The 26,403-nt window shown below is 46.3% G+C and overlaps 1 protein-coding gene across 1 annotated transcript; it reads right to left on the reverse strand.

The window, feature by feature from the left end:
• Positions 1-2,967: 2,967 nt before the first annotated feature.
• Positions 2,968-9,832, reverse strand: LOC124187946 (POU domain protein CF1A). The gene has a single exon (XM_046580147.1). The coding sequence runs from the start codon at positions 8,897-8,899 to the stop codon at positions 7,547-7,549; it is 1,353 nt and encodes a 450-aa protein (XP_046436103.1). The 5' UTR covers positions 8,900-9,832; the 3' UTR covers positions 2,968-7,546.
• Between the last annotated feature and the right edge of the window lie 16,571 nt (positions 9,833-26,403).

Genomic DNA, 26,403 nt, shown 5'->3' on the forward strand with positions numbered 1-26,403 from the left:
GCCTTCCATACAACACAGTTCGTGTCAAGCTGTCCGGAGACGTGGGTAAGCCGGCAACGCCTGACGGTATTATTTCATTCGTATATTTATTTTTTATCGTCAACACGCCCGCGGCAAGAGCCAGCGCGAATTGGTCACGCGAATCAATTGCGAAAGCGCGGAAATCAAAATCGGCGTATCCGGCGTACCGCACGCGTTCTCACAGCGAGTGGCGTGTACATGCAAGCCCATTGGCCGATACATTGACCGAGGCGTGATAGCCGTAATAACGACCTCGGTGTACAGATATAGGTGCGAAGAAAACGTCTATGCCCACCCTGCGCCCTACGGACGGATGAATGTCGAGCCTCCTACAGCGCATGCCGAGAATCTACCCCCGCAGACGATCGGCGCAGGCGCGGATTCGGCTCGTCCACCACCCCCACCGACGCCGCGACGCTGCCCCCACGCCCCCGAATCCTTTGACGGTCCCTCCGCCCCCCGCGAACCCGGCAAACAGCCGCGCGCCCCTAACCATCGCGGTTGTCACGTACCGGTGCATCCACCCCTCCGCGTCTAGGTGTGTAGGTGATCTCCATGCGTGTGGCGTGTGGGGTGAAAGAAAGCCGGAGAAGAGACGGCGTATGACCGTTTCTGCCGACCGCAGCACCTGGCTTTCACGCTTTTCTTTTTCTCCTCTCTAATTTTTCTCGCAGCTATTAGACGGCCCGCCGTGCCGACGATGTAAAGTATCCGATGTTTGCCCTGAGACCCTCGGTACGCGAGGTGGTCGATTAGGTCCGATCTAAACCGCGATTATTGTACCGCGTGCGGACTGTTTCGAACGGTTGTTAAACTATTGAAGAACGAGGAGAGCGACATTGGACCTGATTTCACGTGAGGTTGAAACTGATCGTTTCATTGCAATTCTGTCCGCAATTCGGTATGGGTAAAAATTGCATCGAGCAAAAGATACTCGTGTTTTGCTATGCAAATTCGAACGAATAAAAATCATTTCGTACAAGTTTTGCGCAACTGAAATTTTTCAAGCTTTCGTTACGTTAAAATTACTAACTTAAGCCGCGCGGTTTTAGTACTGAAATCGCGCAATCGAATGACATACATGGCAGATTGATAGAATTTTTTAGTTTAAAACATTTATACAGCGCGCAATTTCGTACCGAAGTTCGTGAAATTGATGTATGATGGTCGTTTATAAGCGAATGATCGTGAAATCGATCAGACGGTTGCGCGTGTGAGTGGTCAAACATCTTGAAGGATAAATTAATCAGGCGTAACTTAATTTCGAAATCGTTGATACGGGTGCAATAATATGTATACACGCATGTATTATATACATATAATATAATACAAAATGTCGTGTTGAGAAGGAATTAAGTTCTTGGAGCATAATACAAGTGTAAATGTATTACAAATTTCCGTCTATCTGTGAATGAATATCGATTACGATGCGCGTGGTCTAATCAAGTTTTCAAATAATTTATATAGATATATACATGCATACGTGCAATAGCTATATGCGTATAAGAGAGCAGAAGCAACAGCCGTAGACACGGAAAGGAGATGCAAATTAATTGTAATCGCTCCTCTAATTCACGCCACCAGGTAATAATAACCAACGGTAGGAATCCATTCGCGTGTGGAACGTGACGGTTTTACGACTCAATCTTCGACGTTCGTTCAATTTCTTCTTACACCCCGCCTATACGAGGTACCCGTCGCCTCAATAGTTTATAACCACGTTTGCTACAATTAGACGCACTTTACACGCGTCCGGTACCGTCGGACGAACCGGACCAAGTCATCCTCGTTCACAACACGCAGAGGCGAACACGCGTGCAGTCTGCTCATTGTGTGGATTGAGTACTTTGTATATACGGACGGTAGCACGCGTGCTCTAATAACATCCCCTGTACGCATTTATACAAGCATCCCGAGAACCGCGCGGCTCTGCAACAACGGAGGAACACGTATGTAACCAGATAATGTAATTAATGTGGGGAACCCGCCTCTCGTCGTATGTTTGCCGAGGCGTTCCGTTCTCGCGGATGTTTTCACAGTGCAAACAATCTTCCGTGAATTTCGCACAATATTTCGCCAGCCACGCAGTGCACCGGGTTCTTCGACTCGTCTATCGATGGCAAAACTTGTCAGGTTCGGCGATTAATGAAGATCTGGGTACCGGTTATTTTCTATATCTCGCATACGACGAATTATCGAAAAATATTCCAACATACGATTTTCAACAAAAAAGTGCCCTGACTTTCCGAATAAAACAGGTTTCCAGCCTCTGGGACCACCGTGTATGCTAATAAATCACACTACATGTACCGTCAATTCACAATACACAAATTTGTATATTTGATAGAGGTATTTTCTCCCTCTTCTTACATACGGCTATCAGCGTTTGCCATGCGCTGTGATTGGCCCAATAGTTATATCAGCAATCACGCACCTTTTTTTTTTTAACAAAATAAATCTCATCAACCGTAGATATGTCGCAAGATTTCGCAACGTGAGTTTCTTACAGTAACGATACACAGAAATTTTCGAGCTATAGAGAAACCTTGGTGAAATAGCGAAAGGTTGCAGTCCGCGACGTCGTTGCATTTCGTTCCGAGAGATTTGGAATTAATTCGTGTCTTCGGCTTAAACTCAAAAATAGATAACGAATAATTTCAAAAAAACTCTGAGCAGACGAAACTGCTATCTTGCCAGTGCATTGTTATAAATAATTTGAATTTTCGGCGGGATTTTTGGGCTCGATTAAAACTTGAATGTTAATTTGAAAGTGAGAGTGTTAAGATATATAAATACGCGAGGTGATGAGGACTTCGGAAAATGTGTTGGGAAAAAAGCCACCGAAAGCCGTTGATTATTGTATACTTTCATCTCGTTTATTAATTAAAATTCAGTAGTAATTTAGTTTCTGTCATTCTAACAAAACGTTGGTACTCGCCGGTTCGATTTTTTTTTTTTTTTTATTATTTTTATTTTCAACTTTTTATTATCTTTACGTTTAAGTATATAAGTAGTTATTTTTAATATAATAATATACAGGGGCGGGGGGTTAGGGAATATTTCTTTCGGCCGTGTGATTTTTCGCGGGGCGGGTCTCTATACGTTAAATTGAAGAGTTCAATCATTTTAATAAGGCTGTAATTTTAGTACCGAAATGTATATTTTTTACTTTTTAAAACTCCTCTCGTGTCACGCTAAACAACGCCTCGAGGCTATTGCCTGATCTATATCTACCTATAAACCTCGCGACGCGACTTCAGACTTGACTTATAGTTATAGGAAGCCTGTGTTACATGTTTGTGGTCTCGATTCAGTTTCAACGAAAATTGCAAATACCCCCCTGCACCCCTGCGAAATTTGCCTCTAAGGCAGAAACGCAAAGCTACGTGTATATAATATCCGACTAGATCGATCCATATCAAAGTTTTCATTTCGTATCGAATCACATCGCCCGCCGTGTTTCAGACGTTTCTCTTCGTTCGCAAGTTCGATTGATTTTTTGGTCCTCTCTACTTTTACGTGACTGGAGCTCGGTATTACACGATATTTTATGTATAGGAATGTTAGTTGCCATGACGTAGACATTTGGGCGAACCGACTTATTTCAATTAAACTCTTCAATTTGTCAAATATGTTTACAACTTTAATTACATATTCATTTATTGTATTTTTCCATTAGTATTTTTTTTTTTTTTCATTTATTTATTTACAAACAACAGTACGGCTCCTATTAGCTATAATCGCATTCACTTTATTTCGCATCCAATCACATATTCGCATTCCTCCACACTCTCTGCCACACACGTTTCATTAAAATAACAAAAACCAAAGTATGCAATAATATTATAACGAACGATCGACTGCTTCACAATACGTTTGCAATTTTCTTTTCTCATCATTTTTTTCCCTTATTTCTTTTTAATCATTTCTCACAATAATATAAACAAAAATATTACAATGTTTCTTTACTTTTAATAATTATAATAATTAGATAAATTTTTCTTTAAGATTAGGTTTGATTGGGGGGCCATGGTTTCTCTCCATTGGTTAATAAGTTCTCTACCACGTTTTCGTTATACAATTCGTCTTCTCCTTTTTTTTTTTTTTTTAAATTTAATTATTCCCTTCAATAAAGCGTTTGGTTCCTCCAATCTTTCAGAGTCCGGTCTTCACATGCCACCCACCACCATGCAACACATCTTCCCCATTTACTGCACATACATAATATGGACGAATAATAAATTTAGCACAATGTAGTTCGATCGAATGTTGCAAGAAGCTCTCACTCTCTCTTTCTTTCTCTGTCTCACTCACTCACTCACTCACTCTGTCACTCTCTTTCTCTCTTTCGCGCGGTCTCTTCTTCTCGCATACGTATCACAACATTTTCGTATGTAGTATATATATATATATATATATATATATATATATATATATATGTATAAGTATAGTATATATAAATATACATATATATTTACCTATGCATACAGGATCGGTTTATAACCTCGCAGATAAAAACAACAATTATTAACCTTACAATATCACGATCACGTTGTTTGAAATTTTCAAAGCCTGCTTTTACACTTTGACACTTTGAGAGTGAACTTGCGATTCGCTCTGCACGTAGGATGGAAAAAAAGAGGATATTTGTGGAAAAAGTTAGCCGATACAACATTCTTTCAGACGAACAATGCATGCACGAATGTATGTATGCACATACCACGTTTCTTTCCATTTAAGAACGAGACACGGGGTGAAACGAATAAATAACTTCACTACCAACGATATACAGTTAAATCCCAACAAATTATACAGGTATAAATTTATGTGTATAGTTTCGATTACGAGAATCCAAACCCTGACGATCAGAAGAACCAAACGCCACGCATACAATAACACAAAACATAAAAATAAAAACTAAAATCGCGCATTCCACCGCCCTATTAAAACAATTTTTTTCTTTTTTTTTTACGTTTTCTTTTTTTTGCTTCTTTTTTCTCATTTGTCGTCATTTTCATTAAATCTTCGAATAGTTACACTACCGTCAACAGGACTTCACATTTCACTTTTTTTTTTTTTTTTTTCATACATGTTACACAATAATTCTAATATGTACAGAATTCAGAGAACCGATGCGTTTTTGTTTTTTATTTTTTTTTTTTGTGATTTTTTTTTCGTTTTGTTTACTTTGCAATAACTCAAAAATAAAATAATATTAATATTACACAAATATAATATGTGTTCTTGGAACAAGAGTGCAAAGCGAGACGACAAGACGTGTATTTTCCTCGCGTATTTCACCGAAGAATATCGGTTATTATCATGCACAGGTACATAAATATATTATATACCTAGTCGGGTGCGCACCTGAGTTCGTGGGAAGTGCTAATAGCCGGTCCAGCCTCGAAACGTGACTGAGACGTGTTGTCGTGTTTCAAAACGGCGAAAAAGTGAAGAAGAAGTAAAGGAGAAAAAAAAACAGTCAAATGAAAAAGGAAGAAAACGTTTTCACTTGGACCGTAAACCTGTACCAGCGGCGACGGAACCGGGATGCAACGGTTCTGTCTGAAATTATCAAATTTATCGTGAAGAGAATTATCGGAGTGTATCCTTCCCTTCTTGCCACACGTTAAATTTGCAATGAATCAAATGCAATACTTAAACACCGTCAATCGAAACTAATTGAAATTTATCCTATCTTGTGTTATTTTTTATTTCCTTCAGTTTGTCTGTCTCGTCGGTATCGGTACCGCAGTATTTATCCGATGAACGAAGGGGGAGGGGGAAAAAATGCCGGATAAGAAATAAGTTTGCGTTAGAGAAAGATTGTGTTTTGAGCACGCGTTGAAATCTCATTTTGCACTATGTATCCCGAGAATATAGAATAATAAAATGTTAATAATAATATTTCTAGAATCTTTCGACATCTTTGTTATATTTTCTATACTTACTTTATACAGAAGGGGTTTTCGTGGGAGGGGGTCGCTAAGTCGCTCGTCTTTTGTCTTTTCCTTTCTTTTCTTGTCTTAATATGATTATTATTATTATTATTATTATTATCCTTCTTTTCTCTCTTTTTCTCTCTCTCTCTCTCACTCTCGCACACACACTCTCTCTCTCTCTCTCTCGCTCCTCTATCTTTTTCTCTATCCCTCTCTTTCTCCCTCGCGACGCGCGACGCATGCTCACTTAACTTATTAGTTTTATGTGGTACGTTATTTACAGTCCATATTTACTTATATTACATCATTGGCCGGTCGGTTTGCCCGTGTAGGCAAACCCCGGCGGCACTCCTACGTACTTTAAAACGACATTCGAGCCTCCACATCCAGAGTCCAGAATCCAGAATTGTTACCTTCTGGATCCTGAATCCTCGATCCTTATATAAAGCTCGCACCCACTCTCGCACTCACGAAATATAATGTTTCATTATTTACCGTGCTCTTCAACATCCAAGAGTCATTCTCTAGTTTCTTTTCTCTTCTTTTCTCATCTCTCTCGCTCTCTTTTAGTTTTACTATTAGTTTTTATTGTTATATATGTATAACGTTATTCATTCAACATAACGTTCAAACAAGCGTCCACGCGGCACTGATTTTCCACGCAACAAACAATGACGACCGTCGACATCAACGACATCACTCTCATTGTCAACGTATTAGTGAAACGTAAAAGAATTGACAAATCAAAAAAAAAAAAAAAAATGAAATAACTCTGAACTCTGTCTCGACGGGATAAAAAGTATTGTACAGAAATATTGTTTGCAACTATGTAATGAAACGAGGCTTTCTTTTCTCTTTCATGATTTGCACAATTTAAACCATAACTTCGCGAACAGTGTTGCTGACGAACTTTTTTTTCACCGGAGGTTTAACGTACACAAACGACGGTATAAGTATAATAATTCAATTTCCGTACATTGCATTATCTTTTTTGTTTTTAATATTTCTCTCGTTAAAAGATTGCGGTAACTGTTACGATTTACGAAAGAGGAAATTGATAGGAAAAAAATATGTATATATCACCACGTCACCACGATTACCAGAGTCCAAAGGCTAGTTACTCCTTGATCAAATTTAGCGAACTAGCGATTCAATTTAAAGTTTCACCAACAATAATAATTTATTTATCACACAACAGAACGAACGAACGAACGAACGAACGAACGAACGAACCCGACGTACGCGAGGTTGACTCGACGACGTCATTGTAACGGTGTGGATACCGGATCCGACGTAGCACTTTCAAAGTTTTGGTACAAATAGATAGCCTTCCCGCCGTACTTGGCTGGCCTTGGCTCTATAACCCGTTCTTTTTTTCTTTCTTTTATCATAAAAATCACCGTGATTCATGTGTTTGTCCATAATTCACACCCCTCAAAGTAACGCGACTGCTGCACCAGCTACGAAGTGGAGTAGCTCGTGCGCGCCTGAAGGTAGTGATGATAAAACGGCGGAAGCCCTTCGGACGAAGAGTTCGCCTGCGAGGTTATAGCAAGGCCTAGTGGAGAAGGCCCCGGCGAACGCTAGTGGGCCGTAAGGGAATGTGCCGTAAGGCCCTGAGGGCTGAGCATCGGGGGACTGTGACTGTGGCCCATCGGTGATCCGTGAAGATGATCCTGGGGATGGTAGCCCTGGTGGATGCCGCCCTGGCCTTGGTGCCCGGGTGGCATTCCCTCCATCATGCCGTCGCCAAGGGTGTTCGGCGGCGTCATCCGCTTCTCCTTTTGCCGTCGATTGCAGAACCACACCCTGACAACTTCCTTCTCCAGCTGGAGACTGTCCGCCAGCGAGGTTATCTCCTGAGCCGACGGCTTCGGCTGTTTGTGAAAGTGCTGCTCGAGGGCTCCCTTTACCGAAACCTCGATCGACGTCCGCTTTTTCCGCTTTCTACCCTGGGCGGCGATCTTGTCGATGCTCGTCGGCGAGCCCGTCGTCGAGTCGGCCTCCTCGAGCCACTTCTGCAGCAGAGGTTTCAGCTTGCACATGTTCTTGAAGGACAACTGCAGCGCCTCGAACCTGCATATCGTCGTTTGGGAGAACACGTTGCCGTAGAGCGTACCCAGCGCGAGGCCGACGTCGGCCTGGGTGAACCCGAGCTTGATCCTCCTCTGTTTGAACTGTTTGGCGAACGCCTCGAGGTCGTCGGATGTCGGCGTGTCCTCCTCGCCGGCGCTGTGATCCCTGTCGAGCGGATGGCCGGGATGAAGGGGATGCCCCGTGGGTGGACTGTGATTGTGGGCGTCCCGTAAATGATGCGGAAGTCCCGCTTGATGATTGTGAAGCTGGTGCGGGTGCTGATGGGGGTGCTGGTGCAGCATGCCGTTCATCGCGGCGTGGTACTGCTGGAGGGTAGTCGGCGACGCGGCCCCGCCGCTGGGGTTGTAATGGGCCGAGGGAACGACGGGCGCGTGCCAAGAGTGCGGCGAGGCCATTCCCGGCGACTGGTGAGGACCCCGATGGTGCATCCCTTGGACGGAGTCGTTGGCGGAGGCTGCGGCCAAGGGCTTCACATCGAGGCTCGCGTTCGCCTGGTGAGGGTGGTGATGGGAGTGGTGCGAGGTGTGGTGCATCCCCATCGACGCCGCCCAAGGATCGCTTCCGGGCTGGAGGCTGACCCAGGGGTTCGCCGAGCTGAGGCTCGCGGGATGCGAGAGACCGTTAGGCGTCGGCGAGGACGAGACCTGGTGGTGATGGTGGTGATGATGGTGGTGCTGAGGCGCCGGCATGTATTTCATCTCCCCGGCGTCGGCGGCGCTGCGGGGCGAACCCGAGGAGTAGCCACCCACTGCGATGTTCATCCCGATCCCGGATCCGGAACCACCATCCAGCTCAGCTGACACTGCGCTACTAACAGGCATGTACGTGGTAGCAGCCATCTACTCCAACCTACCGGCCCTGGTGGCGAGGCTCTGCCACCCTTCTTCACCGCTTTCGCCTAAGGTCCTGGGACCTCGTTTTCGCCTCTCTTCGACTCCTCGACGGATGCCACCCTCTTCCACCCTCCTGCACTCGCGCCGGCCGAGCGAGACCGACACGGTCCCGTTGCCCTCGCTCCTGGACTCTGTTATCGCTGTTCGAACAGGGGAACGGAGGACGAACGGACGGCTCGTGGTTGGTTTCGGGGTTGTCGCGCACCTTGGGGTTCGTTCACCCGGGCGTTGCTTGTTTAATCCGTGATCTTCGGGCGGCGGTGAAGATAAGGTCTCTCTCTCTCTCTCTCTCTCTCTCTCTCTCTCCCTACCACACAACCGTGGACGATGGAAGCGATCGTAGTGTCGATAAACGGGCGTTAAAATCACCGTCGAGCGACACCGTAATCGGGTCGCACTTTGTAACGATTATACTGCACAATCCAGGTTACACACGGAGAGTCCATATTTCCTCGTTACGCGTTATATAGTCCGACAGAGTATAAATCCGTGTACGCGGGGACGATAAAACGTCTCACTTTCCTCCGACGTATACTTTCCGTCAATGGTCGGAGAGTCCGCGGGCAGAGTGTCCAGCGTCCCGGGGGGCGGCACACGGCGTTCTACATTCGGTCCCTGGGCACAGGTCGGTTTTGTCGAGCCCTTAACGGGCCGTGAAACCTGATACCGCAAGGAGCGCACACCGCGATAACACGCATTAAGAACAAGATCACACTAAACCGCGTCCCGGACACGATACAGTTTCGAACCTGAGGGTTAGTGCTGCCGAGAGATCTCCGTACGCTGCGTCGCTCGTGACAGAGAGATATCGCTCTCATGCGTTATGCATGTCGTAGCTGAGAGCAACTGACTGCCTGTGCCCGGCTCGAGCAAGGGTCCCCGAAGTTCCACCGGCGGACCGAGACCTGCGCGCGGTCGCTCTCAAATTACCCCCACCCTGCACGCCGCCCCTCGCCATTGGTCCGCTAGGCAAGGTGGCCGTCGACGCTACGTCACGGTGGGCGTGGCCGACGCTGCCCCGTCCCACGACGCTGCCCCCACCACCGGCCGGATTCCCCTCTCGGGTCCCAGTGTCAATGCGATACCCCTCGCCTTTGTGCCTTCGGCTCGAGCTCGTGCTCCTGCCGCTCCTGCCGTTCAGCCGTCGTTGCCGTTGCCGCTGCTGCTGTTGCGGCTACCGCTCGTCTTCGTCGACGCCGTTTCGTTGCGTTGCCTTGCGGTTCGTTTCGCGGATACTTGTTCCCTAGCCGGGTTCTCTCCACCTATCGCGATTTTCTCTTCTTCTTTGCACAACACGTGCAAATTGTACAACAGTTTGAACCATTCCCGTACCATAATTTCTCAACGCAACAGGTATAATTGTACGGTTAATAACGCTGGGGTATGTATACACCGGTTCGACGGATTGTTAATTGCGATACCATCGGTGTGACGATCGATCAGTCTTCATGATTCTTCTCTCCGACAAACAGAGCGTAATTCAACGGTAGGTGGAGATAGATGTTCTAATCGCGAATCTGCGCGCAGTTTCGACTATGTCAGACATGCGGATACGCGTGTGAATTCAAATGCAAGCTACAGGTAGCCGTATTATGCACTAGCTCGTAGAATCCCGTTGGCAGTGTACGTGCCGACTTCTGAATATCCAGAGAGTACGCCGTACCTTGGATGGTACACCGGAGCACCGGACTCGTTTCGACCGCGTAACGCTGCCGCCGCTGACCTTACCACGGAATTACAAACAGTTCGAACGAATCGTCATAACACCGATACCTGTCGCACATTGTTAGACCCGCGTCGCGGCGAGGGGAACCAGAGGGATGTATGTACAGCTACGGTATTTTATGGGACATGGTTTGCATACGTTCCGTCGAGCGTGCAACAGGCTGCGGCTTATGTCGGACGAAAATGATCACTTTGTATGGACTTCAGGTGTATTCGCGGGATCAGAAAAATGTGGGTAATTGAGTGTTGAATCTTATCGCGACACTCTCTGCCAAACGTGTGGACATAGCTGCCTACGTTTCTTTCGCCAAATAAAATTCATGCACGAATTGCGCGCTCTGATGGAAAATGTACAGCGAACTTTGCATGAGATTTGAATTTTTCTTTTTCCCGTTCTCGTATATTCCGTTCTTCGAAAGTTGGTGAAAACTGCTTGATCGACGCTCGTCGTGCCGTCGACGGTTTTCGTTGCACGGTCAAACGTTGTACGTATGTACGTAGATACATGATCGTATTACGGGAAGACGAATCGACGTGTGTCGTTACACCTCTTCAAATCGCACGCGGGTATTGAAATGAAGCATAATCAGGCAACAATGGAAGTTGGACAACTCGGAGTTTAACATTCCCGAGGACCTACTATATCCCGTACAATGGTATATCATTACAATATGTATACGAGCGTCGGTACGGGAGTCGAAGAGATCAAAATTGAGTTGATTGAACGAAGCGAGACTACCACGCTCTCCGAGTAGTTATACGTCCGAGTTCCAGTAGCTGACGATGCGATGCAGTTACAGCCCCGTCCAATTAAAACGAGTATACGTACAACGAAAGAAGAAGGAAAAAAAACAAGCAAAGCAATAAAAGAAAAAAATAAAAAAAAAAATAGAAGAGAAAACGAGGGGAACGCGTCATTCAGCGATGAAAAAACACGTCCTGTGTGCCGCACGCAACGGTGAAAACATGCGTCCTGTGTTGATCTAGATTCCACCCCCGCGCCGCGTCGTCCTTACAGCGCAAGGAGCCTGCGAAGACTAGCGTATATACCGTATACCTTGTACCACGTATGCGTATACGTCGCGCGATATGTTTTCCATAACTAAGATACGTTTAATTTAATTCGTGTTTCCTCATTGTGTCAAAACGAATTGAATAGCTGTGAAATATTTGCTTAGGATCCGGCGGGGACAGGTAGCTATCTGCCGCCTCTCTAACTGCAGACAAAACGAGCTGCGTGGTAGCTGCGTCGGGACGACGTCGGTGCCCCTGGCGCAGCCCTTCCTCTTCCTTAACCCCCTCCTCCCCCCCCCCCGAAAAGCACCCGCCGCCCTTCCGCCATGTAGATATACACTGCTACACGTAACCTCCGAAGAGTGCGACGTCACCACTTTCGGACCGCGCGCTCTTTACAACCTGAACGTTTGCTTGCATAATTTAAGCGCCCTTTTTGCTTTTCACAGTTCAACCGACCCCCCGCTGCCCCCCTCGATCCCTTCTTCGCTCCGCTCCTTCGGCCTGCCGCCCTTGCGTTCCGTTCGACCATCCCTGCTGCGCCTTCACCCTGTTCCAGTCTCGGGACCTGCAGCCGAAAAAGCTCGGGGGGCGAAAATATTTGTGAAAAAAAAAAAAATTCACACCGCTGAAGGCCGGAGAGGTGATGGATTTTGACACGGTTCGATTCTCGGGTGTCTGACCTGTCAGCGTCGCACGGATAGGATAGGTACGGCTCGTTTAGGGCAAGGCGTTGTTGATTCGAAGCTCGATTAGCACCTGAATTTAGCCCGATTGGAAGTAACCATACTTCACGCGCCGCGAGTAATGACGTACGAATACTTACAGTGCCAAATTCATCGTACGAATGTATGTGAATTGTTTTTTTTTTTTCTCTCTTTGTTCTTACCGTTTGTATTATACGTAGGTGGAATTTCGCCGACCTTCTGCACCAACGCTGTACGGGATTCGTTGAAATAGCAACGGAAACGAAAAGGCGCGTGCGAACACGCACCCTGCACCACAGCTATAACATTATGCAGCCGAGAAAATCATCGCACGCCGCAAGATATTGCGGCTGAGTACCGGGTTTTATAAGACGATACAATGTGTTGAGGGGAACGCCGTTAGCGCTGAATAACGGTTGTATCTACTAGCTCAATAAAGTGCAACACTTTTATTTGAAATTATAAATCGTTATATTGTGTTTAAATAAGCCCTGCGATTCCGCACCTACGCAATCTGCGGTTCCCACAGCGGAACGCGCTGCGCGGATGCTGATATATCTACAATCTACATAACCGCGCGACGCGTATCTAGAAAAATAATCTATAATAGTCAGCACCTAACACTCTTCAGCTTTAGTGTGAATACAATTTTCTAATGCATTTACACGAAGTGATAATTCATCGAGATATCGAATTGCACGTGTGGAATATATTTTTACCGCTTAATTGTTCGGATCAATGAAAATTACCCACTATACGATCGAACGTTGAAGATAAGTTCGCGATGGTTTATACAGACAATTACCGTTTGGGAAGGACATGATTTACCTTTTGAATATTTTACGGCCACATGAATCTAGGTGTGGTCAGGGAATTGATGATTTTTTTCAATTCAGCGATTTTGACGGTCCTATCTGATATGAAACGGTATAAATCATAATGTAACTTTCAAAAGCAGTTTATGAAGATCGGTTTTGTTTATCATTATTATATATATATGCGTTATAAATAGTAAATTAAAAATTGCGCGTACCGTTTGCGTGCGTATGATTCGTCACAATTCCTTTATGGGAAAGAGGTGCCAAAGTCAAGTTCGAGTCCCCAGAACCCTGTAATTTCTGTATTGATGGTAAAAGATGCACCGCAGCAATCTGCATGCACGAGCGACGATTCGCATGACGGAGTTGAACGATGGTGCAGCTTATGGTATACAGAGCCGAAGGCACGATGAATATACCTCGTAGCTATATTTTTTAACGCAGGGCGTAACGGGACAATGACAGAGTGGCTCAAAGCTGTGCTTTTATGAAGTCAATAAAATGCAAGATATTTCAACGACCGCGTGCGTTCCTCGTCAATAAAGTTTATCTGCGTACATATAGATGTTATATGTAAATGTATACATATATATATATATATATATAGGTGTATAAAGTCTTGGTGACGGAGCTTTCGGAAGTGCCGGGTGTCGTAGGTCGTGGAATAAGTGAGAAGCCGCGGAATCCACACTCTCGTAAAAAAAAGCTCCCGCCACCCCGGGCTGCTGGTACCGCGGCTGAATGAAAAGTTAACTGTTGTCATTTAAACGTTTTTACGCCAGGCGCATGAATATTTTAATATTTTAATATTTTAATACGAAGTATGCACTCGACGCTCCTCGATAGGGAGACGGAGGGAGGGGAGCGACGGCCCAGGAGTTCTCCTCATTGTGGGTCACCGTCTCCGACTCGGGATGAATATTTCAGTTTCCCATACCTAACGAGCCGCATCGCTAGGTCCCGCCCCGTAAAAATTAGCTACAATTTCCCTCAGCAAGGTGTCGGACTGCCACGAATTCATCCGTTCCTGACAACCTGCGGCCGAGAGACGGCGCGTGACTTTCCACCAACTTCCAAAGTCAACCACGCAGTGGCAGCACGGCACGGCTCTGTTCGACGCGGTCAATACTTTTCGAACTTATTCCCTCGGCGAACGCCTCTGAGGATCCCACACCCACCGATTAATAAAGATTTTTCTCAACCTATGGTAAGCAAGTAAAATTAACAAAAATGCGGACTTCATACCGTCTCGTAAAATGATCAGGAGTTGGTGAATTTATCATCATACGATGTAAAAATTGGATAAACTTTTAAAATTAATAAAAAGTAAGCCAACGCGATATGACCCGATATTTTTTCTCCGGAACGTTGTACGTGAACGTAATGCAATGTCCATTCATCCGACTTCAAGCTGGGAAAACAATTTCCAGGAACGCGGTATACGCAAGCTCGGAAAAAAAGGATGTCACGATCTGATACGTAAATCAATCGTCATGCCGTAACACAGCTATGTTCTTTGTAAGTATAGAACTTTTTCTTTGCTCCTGGTAATTTGCTTAAGATTTGTTACTTTTTTTATAAGATGTGATTAAATTCGAATTCCCGAAACCAAGAACGCGTCGAATATGGATACATAAATGCGAAAGCGATGGACATAACCGAGCATATCGCACACCATCCGCGTGAAACGACATTCTGCAGTCGTAAAATCATCGGAAGAATCGTCGTCGGTTCGACGGTTCTCACCAGGAAAGGACTTCGTTCTGGGAAATGAACTCGATCCGAACCTAATCCTGTATTCCCGCAATAATACACCACGAGAGCCGAATAGTTTCCGGCACTTGATTCGCCTAAGAGCGAAAACCGCTCCGCGATTTCCAACGCAAATTTGAATTCCTCTTTACGGAGGATCGCGAGTCGATCGTGGAGCCGGTCACGGGAACTTGGTCGAATTCGCAAGCGCAGGTCTCCATATGCGGTCGCAAAGTTAGGCTCGCCGTTCTCCGAGCGCGTCTCTCTATCCGCCCTGCTAAACTATCGCGGGAATATCGGTTATCCGTCAGGTAACCGAATAACCGGGATCACTTCGAGCCCTGGGCCCTCGGGCACCAACGGTACATCCTAGATGCGGACCTCTGGGTGCCCGCAGGAACCTCTGATCTCGAATTTGCCAGCCATGAACTCGATATCGCGCCGAGACAACTTTGCCGGAAAGTTGGTCTGTAATCAAATTTCATCGATATATATACGCGAGCACCTAAACGGCATACATCAAAATTGCAGACTTCTCTCACGACCGTCTTCGGTTTTTTTCCAACTTCCTCTCTTTGTAAATCACTACCCGAGTCCTGCTGATCGGGTTGCCTACTCCAGGCGCTGTAGTATAAGGAGGGGAGTCTCTGATCCGCACGGGTTTTGTGTTGCCCGCATTTTCTAAATTCTTAAACTCTATATTGGAAAATCCTCTTCTATTTCTAGAGCTATTTGTCTGTTCTTGAACGTGAAAACGTCACTGTTCTGAATTGAATATCTCAAAGTGTATTCCTTACAGAATTTACGAATTGTAAATATTTGAACACACCAAAGAGAACAATCGCTGACGATTATTCTGGCACTCCGTGTTATCGGCATAAGCCGGGTGTATAACCCAATCGAGAGTCCTTGCACGCCTATTCTTATCTGTTCGTATGCTATACCTACCCACCACACCTACACGTCCTACACATACATAAACGCGCACACACCTGTTATTCGAAACGGGGTACCTTTCACGCGTCTGTATCTGCGGTGAGAGTAGTATGGACGTGGGATGGTAAGTGCGTGGTAATAGGCGTTAAAAATTCAACCCAGTAGCTAGTTGGTGGCTAACGAATCGACTTGTCAACGCCCGCTGCACGCAACCCTAATAACTCGACGCCAGTGGCAAACTCTTGTAATTTCTCTAACGGGTAAACATACGCATCTGCCTGTCTAACCCTAAGCGAAGCGCGCGATGCCGATGGGTAGTCGATTCCGTCGAAGAGCATTTGGCGTAGAAGTGTATACGCAAGAATGTCTTGAAATTAAAAATTACGGTCGACAAATCATGTTCCATGTTTCTCAGAAAATATACAGTAGATATACGAAGCTTGGAGTATAAATATTCTTCACAGATCAGAGTTTTCCCGATACGAGTACGTATATAATTGCACGCTAAACGAGCGCAAGAAGATGAGATAAAAACTGAGTATACTGTATACACGTAGGTGGAAACCCTCCATGGGTAGGTACGACTGGTTTTTCTCTCACCATTGCGAACTATGGCAATAGGGTATAAGAGCGTTACGGTCGCGACTACAACCCGGGTCCGCGAAACGGCAATTCGGAACGTTTATGCCGACCATTGAGCGCCTCACGGGGTATATATACATATATAGCAAAGACGTGCGACGAGGGGGTTTGAGCAAAAATTGGCGATAAGACGAGAGGTACCTGCAGCCTCCTCGCTTTAAGAGAGGGGCACGTCGCTGCACGGAAAGGATCCGGTGAAACTGCAGTACCGCCCCCTCTCACCCCTCGGCGAATTCGGCGGCGCTGAACGGCGAACAAGCCGGAGGCCCAACGTGCGGGTATGGAAGTTGAATCGTGGTAAGTAGTTGGGCCCTTTTATCCAAGCTCAAACCTTACCGCCGGTGTCGTGCTCGGGGCAAAAACGAACGCGGGGTGGACTCTCGCCGCCGCCTACGAGCCGCAACCGCAATAAGGGGATAGGGGGACCAGCCCGGGTTTTCGGAAGGCAAAGATAACGATCGTCCGACGAAGTATGCGCCCCCACCAATTTGCCGATCAAAATTATTATTAAGAGCTGATCCCCGCGCTCTCCCGTTCGCGTCTGTAAAGGTACGAGGTATAAGGTACGTAGGTACCTACTCGAGTTCTTGTGGCCGCAGCGATTTCGCCGGGCTGTGCAGCCAGGTTCGTGTATAGGTATAATAATATCCGATGGAGCGCGAAAATCCGAGGTAAGCGATTCGCCGCCGCGCCGCCGGTTTCGGGCGAGTCAAGGCGAGGCGAAGAAGAGGCGAAGAAGAGGATCCTGCAGGTTTATACCCTGCGGAACGTGCGCGTAGATCGCGCCCGCGCCCGCGCCGACACCGTATATCCACCACACAACCCAACCTGCGTCTCGAACGCCACTTATATGATATATAGTCATATAGATATCGTATACGAACCAGTAGACTCCGGGCCTAAGCCTGTAATCACGAGATTGCCTGCAGGAGCTACCGCAGCTGATTGTTATCTCGAATCTACACCCACCATTTTATCGCCGGCCATCTTATTACACTCGATATATTGACATCGTGCATGCGCGGATAAAACCGCTGCACCACCTTCGTGTCTACATCGCGCACCCTTGTGTGCTTAACCGGGCTGGCAGAGGATCCGATTATCCGCCGGTCACCTATCCGTTACTATCGCGTCTGTCAAACATGCCCTCGGTTTCTTGGTCAACCTTACGCATAATACGGTGTGCGTGTGCGTGTGCGTTTGTGTATATTTATATATATATATATAGATAGGCCATTGCGCCGCTGTGCAGCCAAGTCACCTCGCAAATCAACCTCGGCACGGGATGAATACATTGCCATCTTGCCATCACCACCAACTCAATTTGCCAGTCCCCCAAGGCAGTTTGAATGCCTTTTACAGATTGGCCTGTGCGCTGCAGTACCGCATATTCACCCCCGTACCTACCTCGGGGCATCCTTCGACTCCGAGGCTATTACAGATCTTTATTAAAATTTCTAAAATCTGCAAGACTATCAGGGGCAGGAGTGCGATTTCCGTGGCGCCAAAATTTGATGCCGAATATTGGGTTTACGAGGAGAAATAAACAAAAATTAGAGAGTGGTGGAAATTGATATTTCGATTATTTTACTGTTAATTATGAAAAGTCACGATTCTTTCAAATTTAGACATGTCGTCCTTGTCATTGCAAAGATACCTTTATTTTATCGCTGCTAATGAAAATCAGGTAAGGCAAATCATACGGAGGCCGTACTTATGCTAACCTTTCGGCTGCGATATTCATCCTCCGCGTTTTTCGCAAAGGGTGCTTTCGGTTATGCCCCTATTAAAAGCGCTTGCATCTCCTTAAGAAAGCCAAAACGGCGAATTTTTCATTCTTGATATTCTGCATATTTTAGTCAAAATATTAAGAATCGATGGTCAAAAATTGGAGTCACGGATATCGTACTATCCCCTCATCAGGACGGAAACCGATGTCTGGATTGAAAAATCCGAAAAAATTTGTAACCGCAGAGTCACGAGTCACCGTTATATCACACGTACACATAAATGCAACAGTGATGAAAACCTGCCCAACGATAGATTCTTTCGCACGTATTAATCTCGAATAAAGGAATACCCAGTTTGAAAATGAAACGGTGTTCGACGAGAAACCGCGTCGTTCAACGTGTGCTGCATTATCACGCACGCAAGGAGGTATCGAATCCTCATAGCCATGGGGCTGGCTTTGGCGCGCGGAGTACTTTGTCCGGGTCCGTTGTCCACCCACGTCGGGGAAGAATCATGCGTGCACGCATCTCGTACACCAGGTTCACGTTCGCGGACGCGGTTTCGCATCTCGCTTTCCACCCCGACCCACCCCCGCCGGACAGACCGCTGCGAAACAAACTGGCCCGCGGCAAGTCGTCCCCGTGTAAGCCCTGCACGTCTCCCCTCCAACTCCTGGCCCTCGACGTTGGTCGTTTATACTTCTGTACTTGTAGCCAACTTGTATCGCCCGACACGCCGTCATAAATACGCACTGGACGCAGAGGGCACAAGTGGTATCCTCGCTTGTACCCCATGCACAACCCTGCGTGCGTATATCTTGTACACCACCAAGATCTTACTCCTCGTGCAGATCCACGCGGCACCCGTTATCGGAACAATCCGATGCACGTTACAGTTATGTACCTTTATGAATAATTTCCACCTCCGTAAACTTGCCATCAAAAAACAAGACGACATCCCGGCAAGTACATGATACGAAACGGGTCGCGTTACCTGTTGCGAAATCTTGGGAAATACATTGATCCGTGACGTCGAGCTGACGTGTAACGAACGTATTCCCGGTTCCCGGTTCCCGGTAGCAGCGGTGGGTGCCGTGTCGGGCACAAAGGAGAAGTTTTGTAGCCGATAGCACCGCATTACGGTACATAGGTATAAGACGTACGGCTGGGATCATCACGGGACCCGCACTTGGGTCCGTTCGGATCGAGGAGGAATCCACGAACTGCGAAACGCAATTATCCGCATTAGTCCCGAGGGTATCACGAATCGCCGACACTGGGGCTGCAGCGAGCGGGCGGGTGGGTGGAGCCGGGGAAGAAGCTTCGCGAAGACACCGCTGAGCTCTGTCCTCCGCCGGTATTGCATATGCATATAATGCATAAAAGCTAGCCGAGGAGCCGATGTCCTCCTCTGTATGGATTTAAACACTCCTGAATTCCAGCACTCGGATTTCACCGCGCACGGAGGCGTCCGAGAGTGTTTTACCAATTTGTCGATACCTCGACATTCCACACGTGGTGTGTGCCTTTGTCGAACCGCGTTGTACGTTTCTGCATCCTCCGTCAATTTCAGACTTGGCTTTTCGTCTTCTACAGGTCGCTGATTTCCGACGCGGAACAAAAATCGGGAGTAAAAATTAGCAGAGACGGGAAAACTGGTATTAAAATTAGAGGGTCGAATGCTGGCAGCGAAACGACCCGAAACATCTAATGACCCTAATGACCGTAGGTATGAGAAGAAGGTATGTTCTTATTTTCCCTCGACTGACACGTTTGATCAATATCATTACAGCTTCCGCGTTGGCTCGATGACGTCGTAAACAGTCGATTGCAACAGCATTCCTGAAAGAAGCGCAACGTCTCAGCCCATCGCAGTTTGCCCCGAGTGAAAAAATTCGGTCTAAATCTTTCTCTACGCGTAATTTACTATAGGTGAAGAATTTGGTATTAATAATTTCGAGTGTCGTGAGTAGCATGGCAATGAGAAGTTGGTCCCGGCGTCTGTAATAATACAGCGCGGTTCAAAGATCTCCAAAAATCCAAAGCCTCGCAATATATTCCCGCCATCGCTCATGCGATCGGAACAACCGCACCGACCGCAGAGTCTAAGCTGTGTCATCCTTCAAAGGAACCGATCGGAGCTGATCCGCACTGCGAAAGTTTCCATGATCCATCGCACACGATTTAGGTACTTTTGAACGGCTCTGTAGCAAAAGTCGAGCTTAGACGTTCCGAAGCCCGGTAGCCCGGGGGCATAAGGTCGGCCCTCCCCATACCCACACCGGAGAACCTCGGCCGCTGTCGAATACTTGTCCGATCGGCGCACAACGACGCAAGCGTACAACGCTGCAGGTATGCACATGCAGTGGAGTAGGGCGTAATACCGCGTACCTACACTTCCCCTGGGTATATATATATATATATGTGTGTGTGTGTGTGCGTGTGTGTGTGCGTGTGAGTACGTAAGGGTGTCTCAATCGGCCACGCGATACCGGCTACACGTACAAACCGTTGGCTGTGTTGGTCGCGGGCCAGGCAGCGCGGTCCAACTCCGTAATTTTCTAATTATATACTCGAAAATAATTGGTTATTATCCTCTTCCGAGCTCGTGTGTGATGCGCTGCAGCGAGGAGGGACCGCGGCAGTGACTCCGGGGCCCGAAGGGGCCCCTCTCGCGGAGAACGCGTCACGGCCGGGACCTGGACCGACGATCTTAGCTGCACCGTGGCATCGCATCTCCCAACAATAAGGCCCGGGATAAATCGGCGAGGAGCCGAGGAGCTGGCGCGTCTTCGACTCGGAGGACGACGCCTGCACGTCCTTACGTAATACGCTATGAATCGCTTCCGCCCTTAGCGAATAATACGTTGGTTGTCAGAGTTCGAAATTTTGCACACGAGATTATAAGCGTATATACACATATACATATATAACACACCGCTGCGGTATGCATTCTCGAAACAGATGTGCGCAGATCTCACGGCAGAGATTCGAGAGTTGTGCAGGAAATATGCGGTGCAGGGTTATAAAAGTCGTAATTCGGTCCGGGGCTCGTAACGAAGGTGAATAATGGAGCTTGCGATATCTAAAATCAATTTTAGATGCGTATATAAGCGTCGGAATTCCTGCATTATACCTGCAATATTTTGTCAAGTTTTTCCTATAGCGTGCCCTAGGATATCTGCGCACGTATCTAGGGCTGTAAGAATCAGGAGGAACGGACAGGTAGCCGTCAGAGGATCTACTCGGGATCCCTGGTAAATTCTCCGAAGTTCGTTTCTCGAAGGTAAATGATGCTACCCTTCGTTCCTGACGTGCTACCTGACGAAACATATGGCGCTCATGTATGCGCGTCGGACTTCGGCTCCGAGTCGAAATGTTAAGAGGGTCTTTAAGCTACAGCGGACAACGTTAGTTCGCATTAGTAAACATTTGTTTACAAGTCCACACTCCCCGATTGGATCGAATCGGGATTCCGGCCGGGCCGCGCCGCTCCGATCCTTGCGGAAATTCTACCCGCTTCGAATTCAAACTGCATATTCCAAATTTCAGCGAGGAGAAAACGATGATGTAAAAAAAGTAAGCGATCGTCTTCGAGGCTTCAACGTTCAATGGAAGTACAGGTCGTCGAGTTCGCACGTTTCGCTTCATTTCCATTGCTTTGTGCCTCTGCGTGACACCCAAGTACATAAATTACAAATTTAAATTAAAAAAAATTAAGGTAAAAAAGAGAGAGGTAAGGAGAATCGGGATTTCGATTACGCTTCCGAGTAGAAGACGTGTGCCAAGATTCCTGACGGACGCTGTATAACCGTCGAAAATTTATAATTCATTCACCGCGAAAAGAATGAGAAGCAGCGATTGTGTCGGGTGTAGGAAAAAAAAAAAAAAGAAAAGAAGAAGAAATCGAACAATTTGTATTTCGGAACGGGAGCGCAGCTGGCATAAGCCTAATACATATTAAAAGTGGAAATCCCTCCGGGTCCCCAGACGCCCAGGGGACACACATCCGTTGGTGGCTGGTTGGTTGGCCCGAGATGTCAAAAGGTTATCTGCCCGGTAACCCCGACCGAGGAAACACCTACGCCGGCGTGATTCGAGGCCCTGGGTATCCAGACACGGGCAAACAAAATGAAATTCAATCTTTGACTCGTGAAATTTGCATACTTCGTCCCGCGCGGAAGCGAGCAACTGTCAACGCATAAACACGGGATTAGCATAAAAGGGCCTCCTAGGATCAATTCGGCCGAGCCGAACGCGGGTTCGAACGGTCGGCTGACGAACGCGAGGGTCCATCGGAAAAATCTGATTTCTGATCTCATCTTGACGCTCAAAGTCGGCGGCTTCGACGACGGGCAAAGAAAATTTCTCTACTTATTCCTGGCCGTCTTCCTAATGTCGACTAATGGTATCCGCGTAACGTTAACAAACGTTTCTGTGTCAACGCGCCGGTGGAATTTGCTTCTGATGTGAGAAAACGACTCCTATATATGCGACGACCGAGTCTCCGCTTGTTTATGCAGATTTGTAGATTCTGAGATCTGTGAGAGATTTTCATTCGGTCACCAAGTCTGGCGGTATAACGATTATTTGGTGAAAAGAAAACCGGGTCGCTTTATACATTTCTGGCGCGTGTAACCGGTATGGCCACTCTGTTCAATAATTCTCTGTCTTTCTGCGATTTGAAATCCAAATCCTTCAATCACTATGCACGGCGAACACGTATTTTCAGAGAATAGTATCAAAAACAAACCGATCTCCTCTGAAGTGAACGACAAGGAAAGGAACCTTTTGAGAACTTGAAACGAAAGTATTTCAATTTTCAAATTACCGGAATACTTATCCAACGGGATTATTATAATGCCGCTGTGATGCTGTGAATTACCTAACATATGCGCGCGATGAAATGGAATGAATAACGTTATTTTCACAATACTGAAAAACGGTAAAAACTTATATTCGTCGGAAATCTATTCACAAAATTAATCCTAAACAAATTCACGTTCAAAGTACGTAAAAGGAAATTGTAAAGTCCGGAAAAAAATGCACTCTTCCTCATCTGTACGTTAACGAAAAATCAAGAATATTTTTATGCTACTTATGAGTTAATTACATACACGTAAGGTATAACGAAGCGAAGGTGTGAAGCGATGATCGAATTTTCATAATCCCTGAAATATTGAGAGTACAAACAACGTAAGAATGAAAATATTTCATGTGAAGTAGGTAATCAAACGAAATCCAGTGATACCGTGATCCAGAATCGCGAGACCGGCATATGGTGTCAGGTTGGAGGATGATGAAGCGGACCTCTTGTTATCCCTAAATACCGCGGCTCGTGAGCAAACAGCGGCCGCGGTGAGACAACCCGCCGCTTAACACCGCCTGGCCCCTGACGGGGCCCCGTAAAACCCGCACCTTAGGGGGGCCCGGGCCCCCACTGGCTTCTAGCACCCTTGTTCAGCCCATTATAAACAAGGCCTGTCCGGACCCCGATGCATTATCCCCATTCGTATTCCCATTAGGTTGTGTACACTCGGCCTAGCCTCATCTCGTCTCATCCTCGTTTGACCAATGGATCCATCGGTCCATTGCAGCCAGCCTCACCTCGACTAACCCAACCTTACTTAACCCAAGCAACCGCGAGCATAACCTCCGCACCATCGCCACATATACATATATGTATAATATGTATATACATGCATACATTCGTACGTGTATACTCTGCGAGCAAGGTACCCCGAAATACGAAACACGAGTGTTTCGAGCGTTGATTAAATACCGTACTAATTAAATAATTTATTATAAACGGCTGTTTGCCAGAGACCTGATAAATGGTCTTCATTTCTCCTCACTCGCCTGGGACTCGTCCCCGGCCTAATGCCCAAATAGGATTCTCTGTTTGGATGGAATGTCAGACGGATCGAGATTCATAACAATTGTTTAACTGATGGACTGCCGAGCGAAGGGCCAATGGACGCCGGCTATACCGTGAAATCGGACTCTTTAGCCTGGCCGAGGACTTATTAATACTCGTCTTTTACACGGTCGTCCTTCTCTTCCTCTCTGTTTTCCCTCGCGCTTTATTAATATCACTCTCAACTGTACCGAAGACCAACAGATATTCAAAGAATTTCATCCAACCAAACGGTTGACCTAACATCTCATTCTCGTTCGGTTTGTTACGAACGATTTTCATTCAGCTCAAGACCGTTGCGATGAAAGAAAAAACTAAGGCTGAATTGTTAATATAATCAATGAAATTCTGAACAAGTTTCATTCACGCTCGAAGATGAGGCAACAGCGAAGGACATGGAAAAACACCAAGACGGCGGCACCATGAATTTCCAATATCAAATCAGTTGATAGGATCGGCGTATCGGCGTTACTGGAATGGTGATTCAAACGTAAACCAGCCCGAAGTGCGAAATTCATGGCGCCCTTCGAGCCGCGAAAACTATTTTTCCATTTTCTGTTTATTGTTTGTTTTCTTGTTGTCTCTTAAAAGACAGCGATGAACCTGAAGGGTTGATTCCATTCACGAGTGACACGGATGTCAGTTAACGGAAAATTCGGCCGAATGAATCGTAGCTTTGCATAATCCAATCGAAATTCAATGGAAGAAAATTGCCGCAAGCATTAAGGGTGAAGAATGATAAACAAAAAAGGGATTTTGGGACATTCGGAAAGGAATCTCTCTTCACATTGTAATGATGACAATAAAGAAGTATTTAGGCGGCACGAACCTCGTGTTCGGCTGGCAAAATGAAATGAAAATAGGGAATAATAGGAGATTGGAAATATACTGCAGGCGAGCCTGGAGAACGACAGGGAACAAAAACGCAGGACACACACGTAGGCAGGCACGCCGGAACAGGGAAACTCCTCGCACTATTAGTCACTGTCCAACGATAAGACATCGTCTGCTCTATCTTCCCATGTTTCCGTAGAAAACATGCCTGCGGACTACTAATTACAATATTATGTAACGGTACTCTTCGTCGTTCCAACACAATTTCCTTGTGACCATGGTGCGAAAATATCCTTGGCTTCATCCTTCTGATGTGGACTTGTTCACTTTTTTCTCTCGTCAAACTTCGCTATAAATTATATGAATTTATCGGCTAGCGTTATAAGCGAACCTCAGATCTCTAAGAAACCATAGCATTCGCCTTTTCGCCACCTCGGTCCTCGGTGTCCAGCTCTCCGCTTTTCCCTCCCTCAGCGGATAATTCACAGGTTTTTATTATTTCCCTAATTAACGATTCGCGGTTCTGAAATCCACGCCTGCTGTTTCGAAAGTGGCAACGCAGACATAAACGGAGCTCCGGTTGCCTACCTGCTGGCGTTGAATCAGTGAGTTTAACAGAAAATTCACGCGGTATTACAAAGCACAATTTATCAAATTGTCATCGGAGCGTACGATGAGTGTGAGCAATTTGCCTGACGATAAAAAACAACACACATATTATATACAGGTATAATAGTAGTGATGTGGGAATATATGTGAATTGTTGCGTAAGAACTAATCGCGGGGGTATGAAATCTACGGCAACGCCCATTGTGATTACCGACTGAGTACGTTTGCGATAACGATCATCAACCTGCGTTACGGTAGCCCTGAGGTACGCTACACAAGTACCTAAACTGCACCGTTGATACCTTCGGGACAAAACAAGTTACATACACTGGTGATAGGATCGTAATTACGTATTGCTCGATTATACCTTGTATATAGCAAAAACAAACCTAGATGTGTACCCCGATCGGTTGAATCACCGCCGCATGCGATACCTTTTCCAAAACTTTCACAGCCAAGCTCGAACCAATTCTCCCATCCCCACACGTGTATGCAAGGCATTCCACAGCAAACCGACCTACGCATTAACCTCACCGTCGACAATTTTTTCAATTTTTAGACTTTTCGAACCACGCGGATTTGATCTTTACTGCTCTTAAAAAACTCAGCAAGACAATTTTCGAATGAATAGCCATAATCGATTAGCTTTGAATTTTTCTCGTGAATTCTTTGTTAAAAAATTATTTACGGGTCGAATATTTTGAGACCAAGGTGAAAGTGAGCAAGCTTTTGGTTTGGAAGGTACAGGCGAAACAAGTAATTAAAA

Source organism: Neodiprion fabricii, chromosome 1, assembly GCF_021155785.1.
Source record: "Neodiprion fabricii isolate iyNeoFabr1 chromosome 1, iyNeoFabr1.1, whole genome shotgun sequence".
Lineage (NCBI taxonomy): Eukaryota > Metazoa > Arthropoda > Insecta > Hymenoptera > Diprionidae > Neodiprion > Neodiprion fabricii.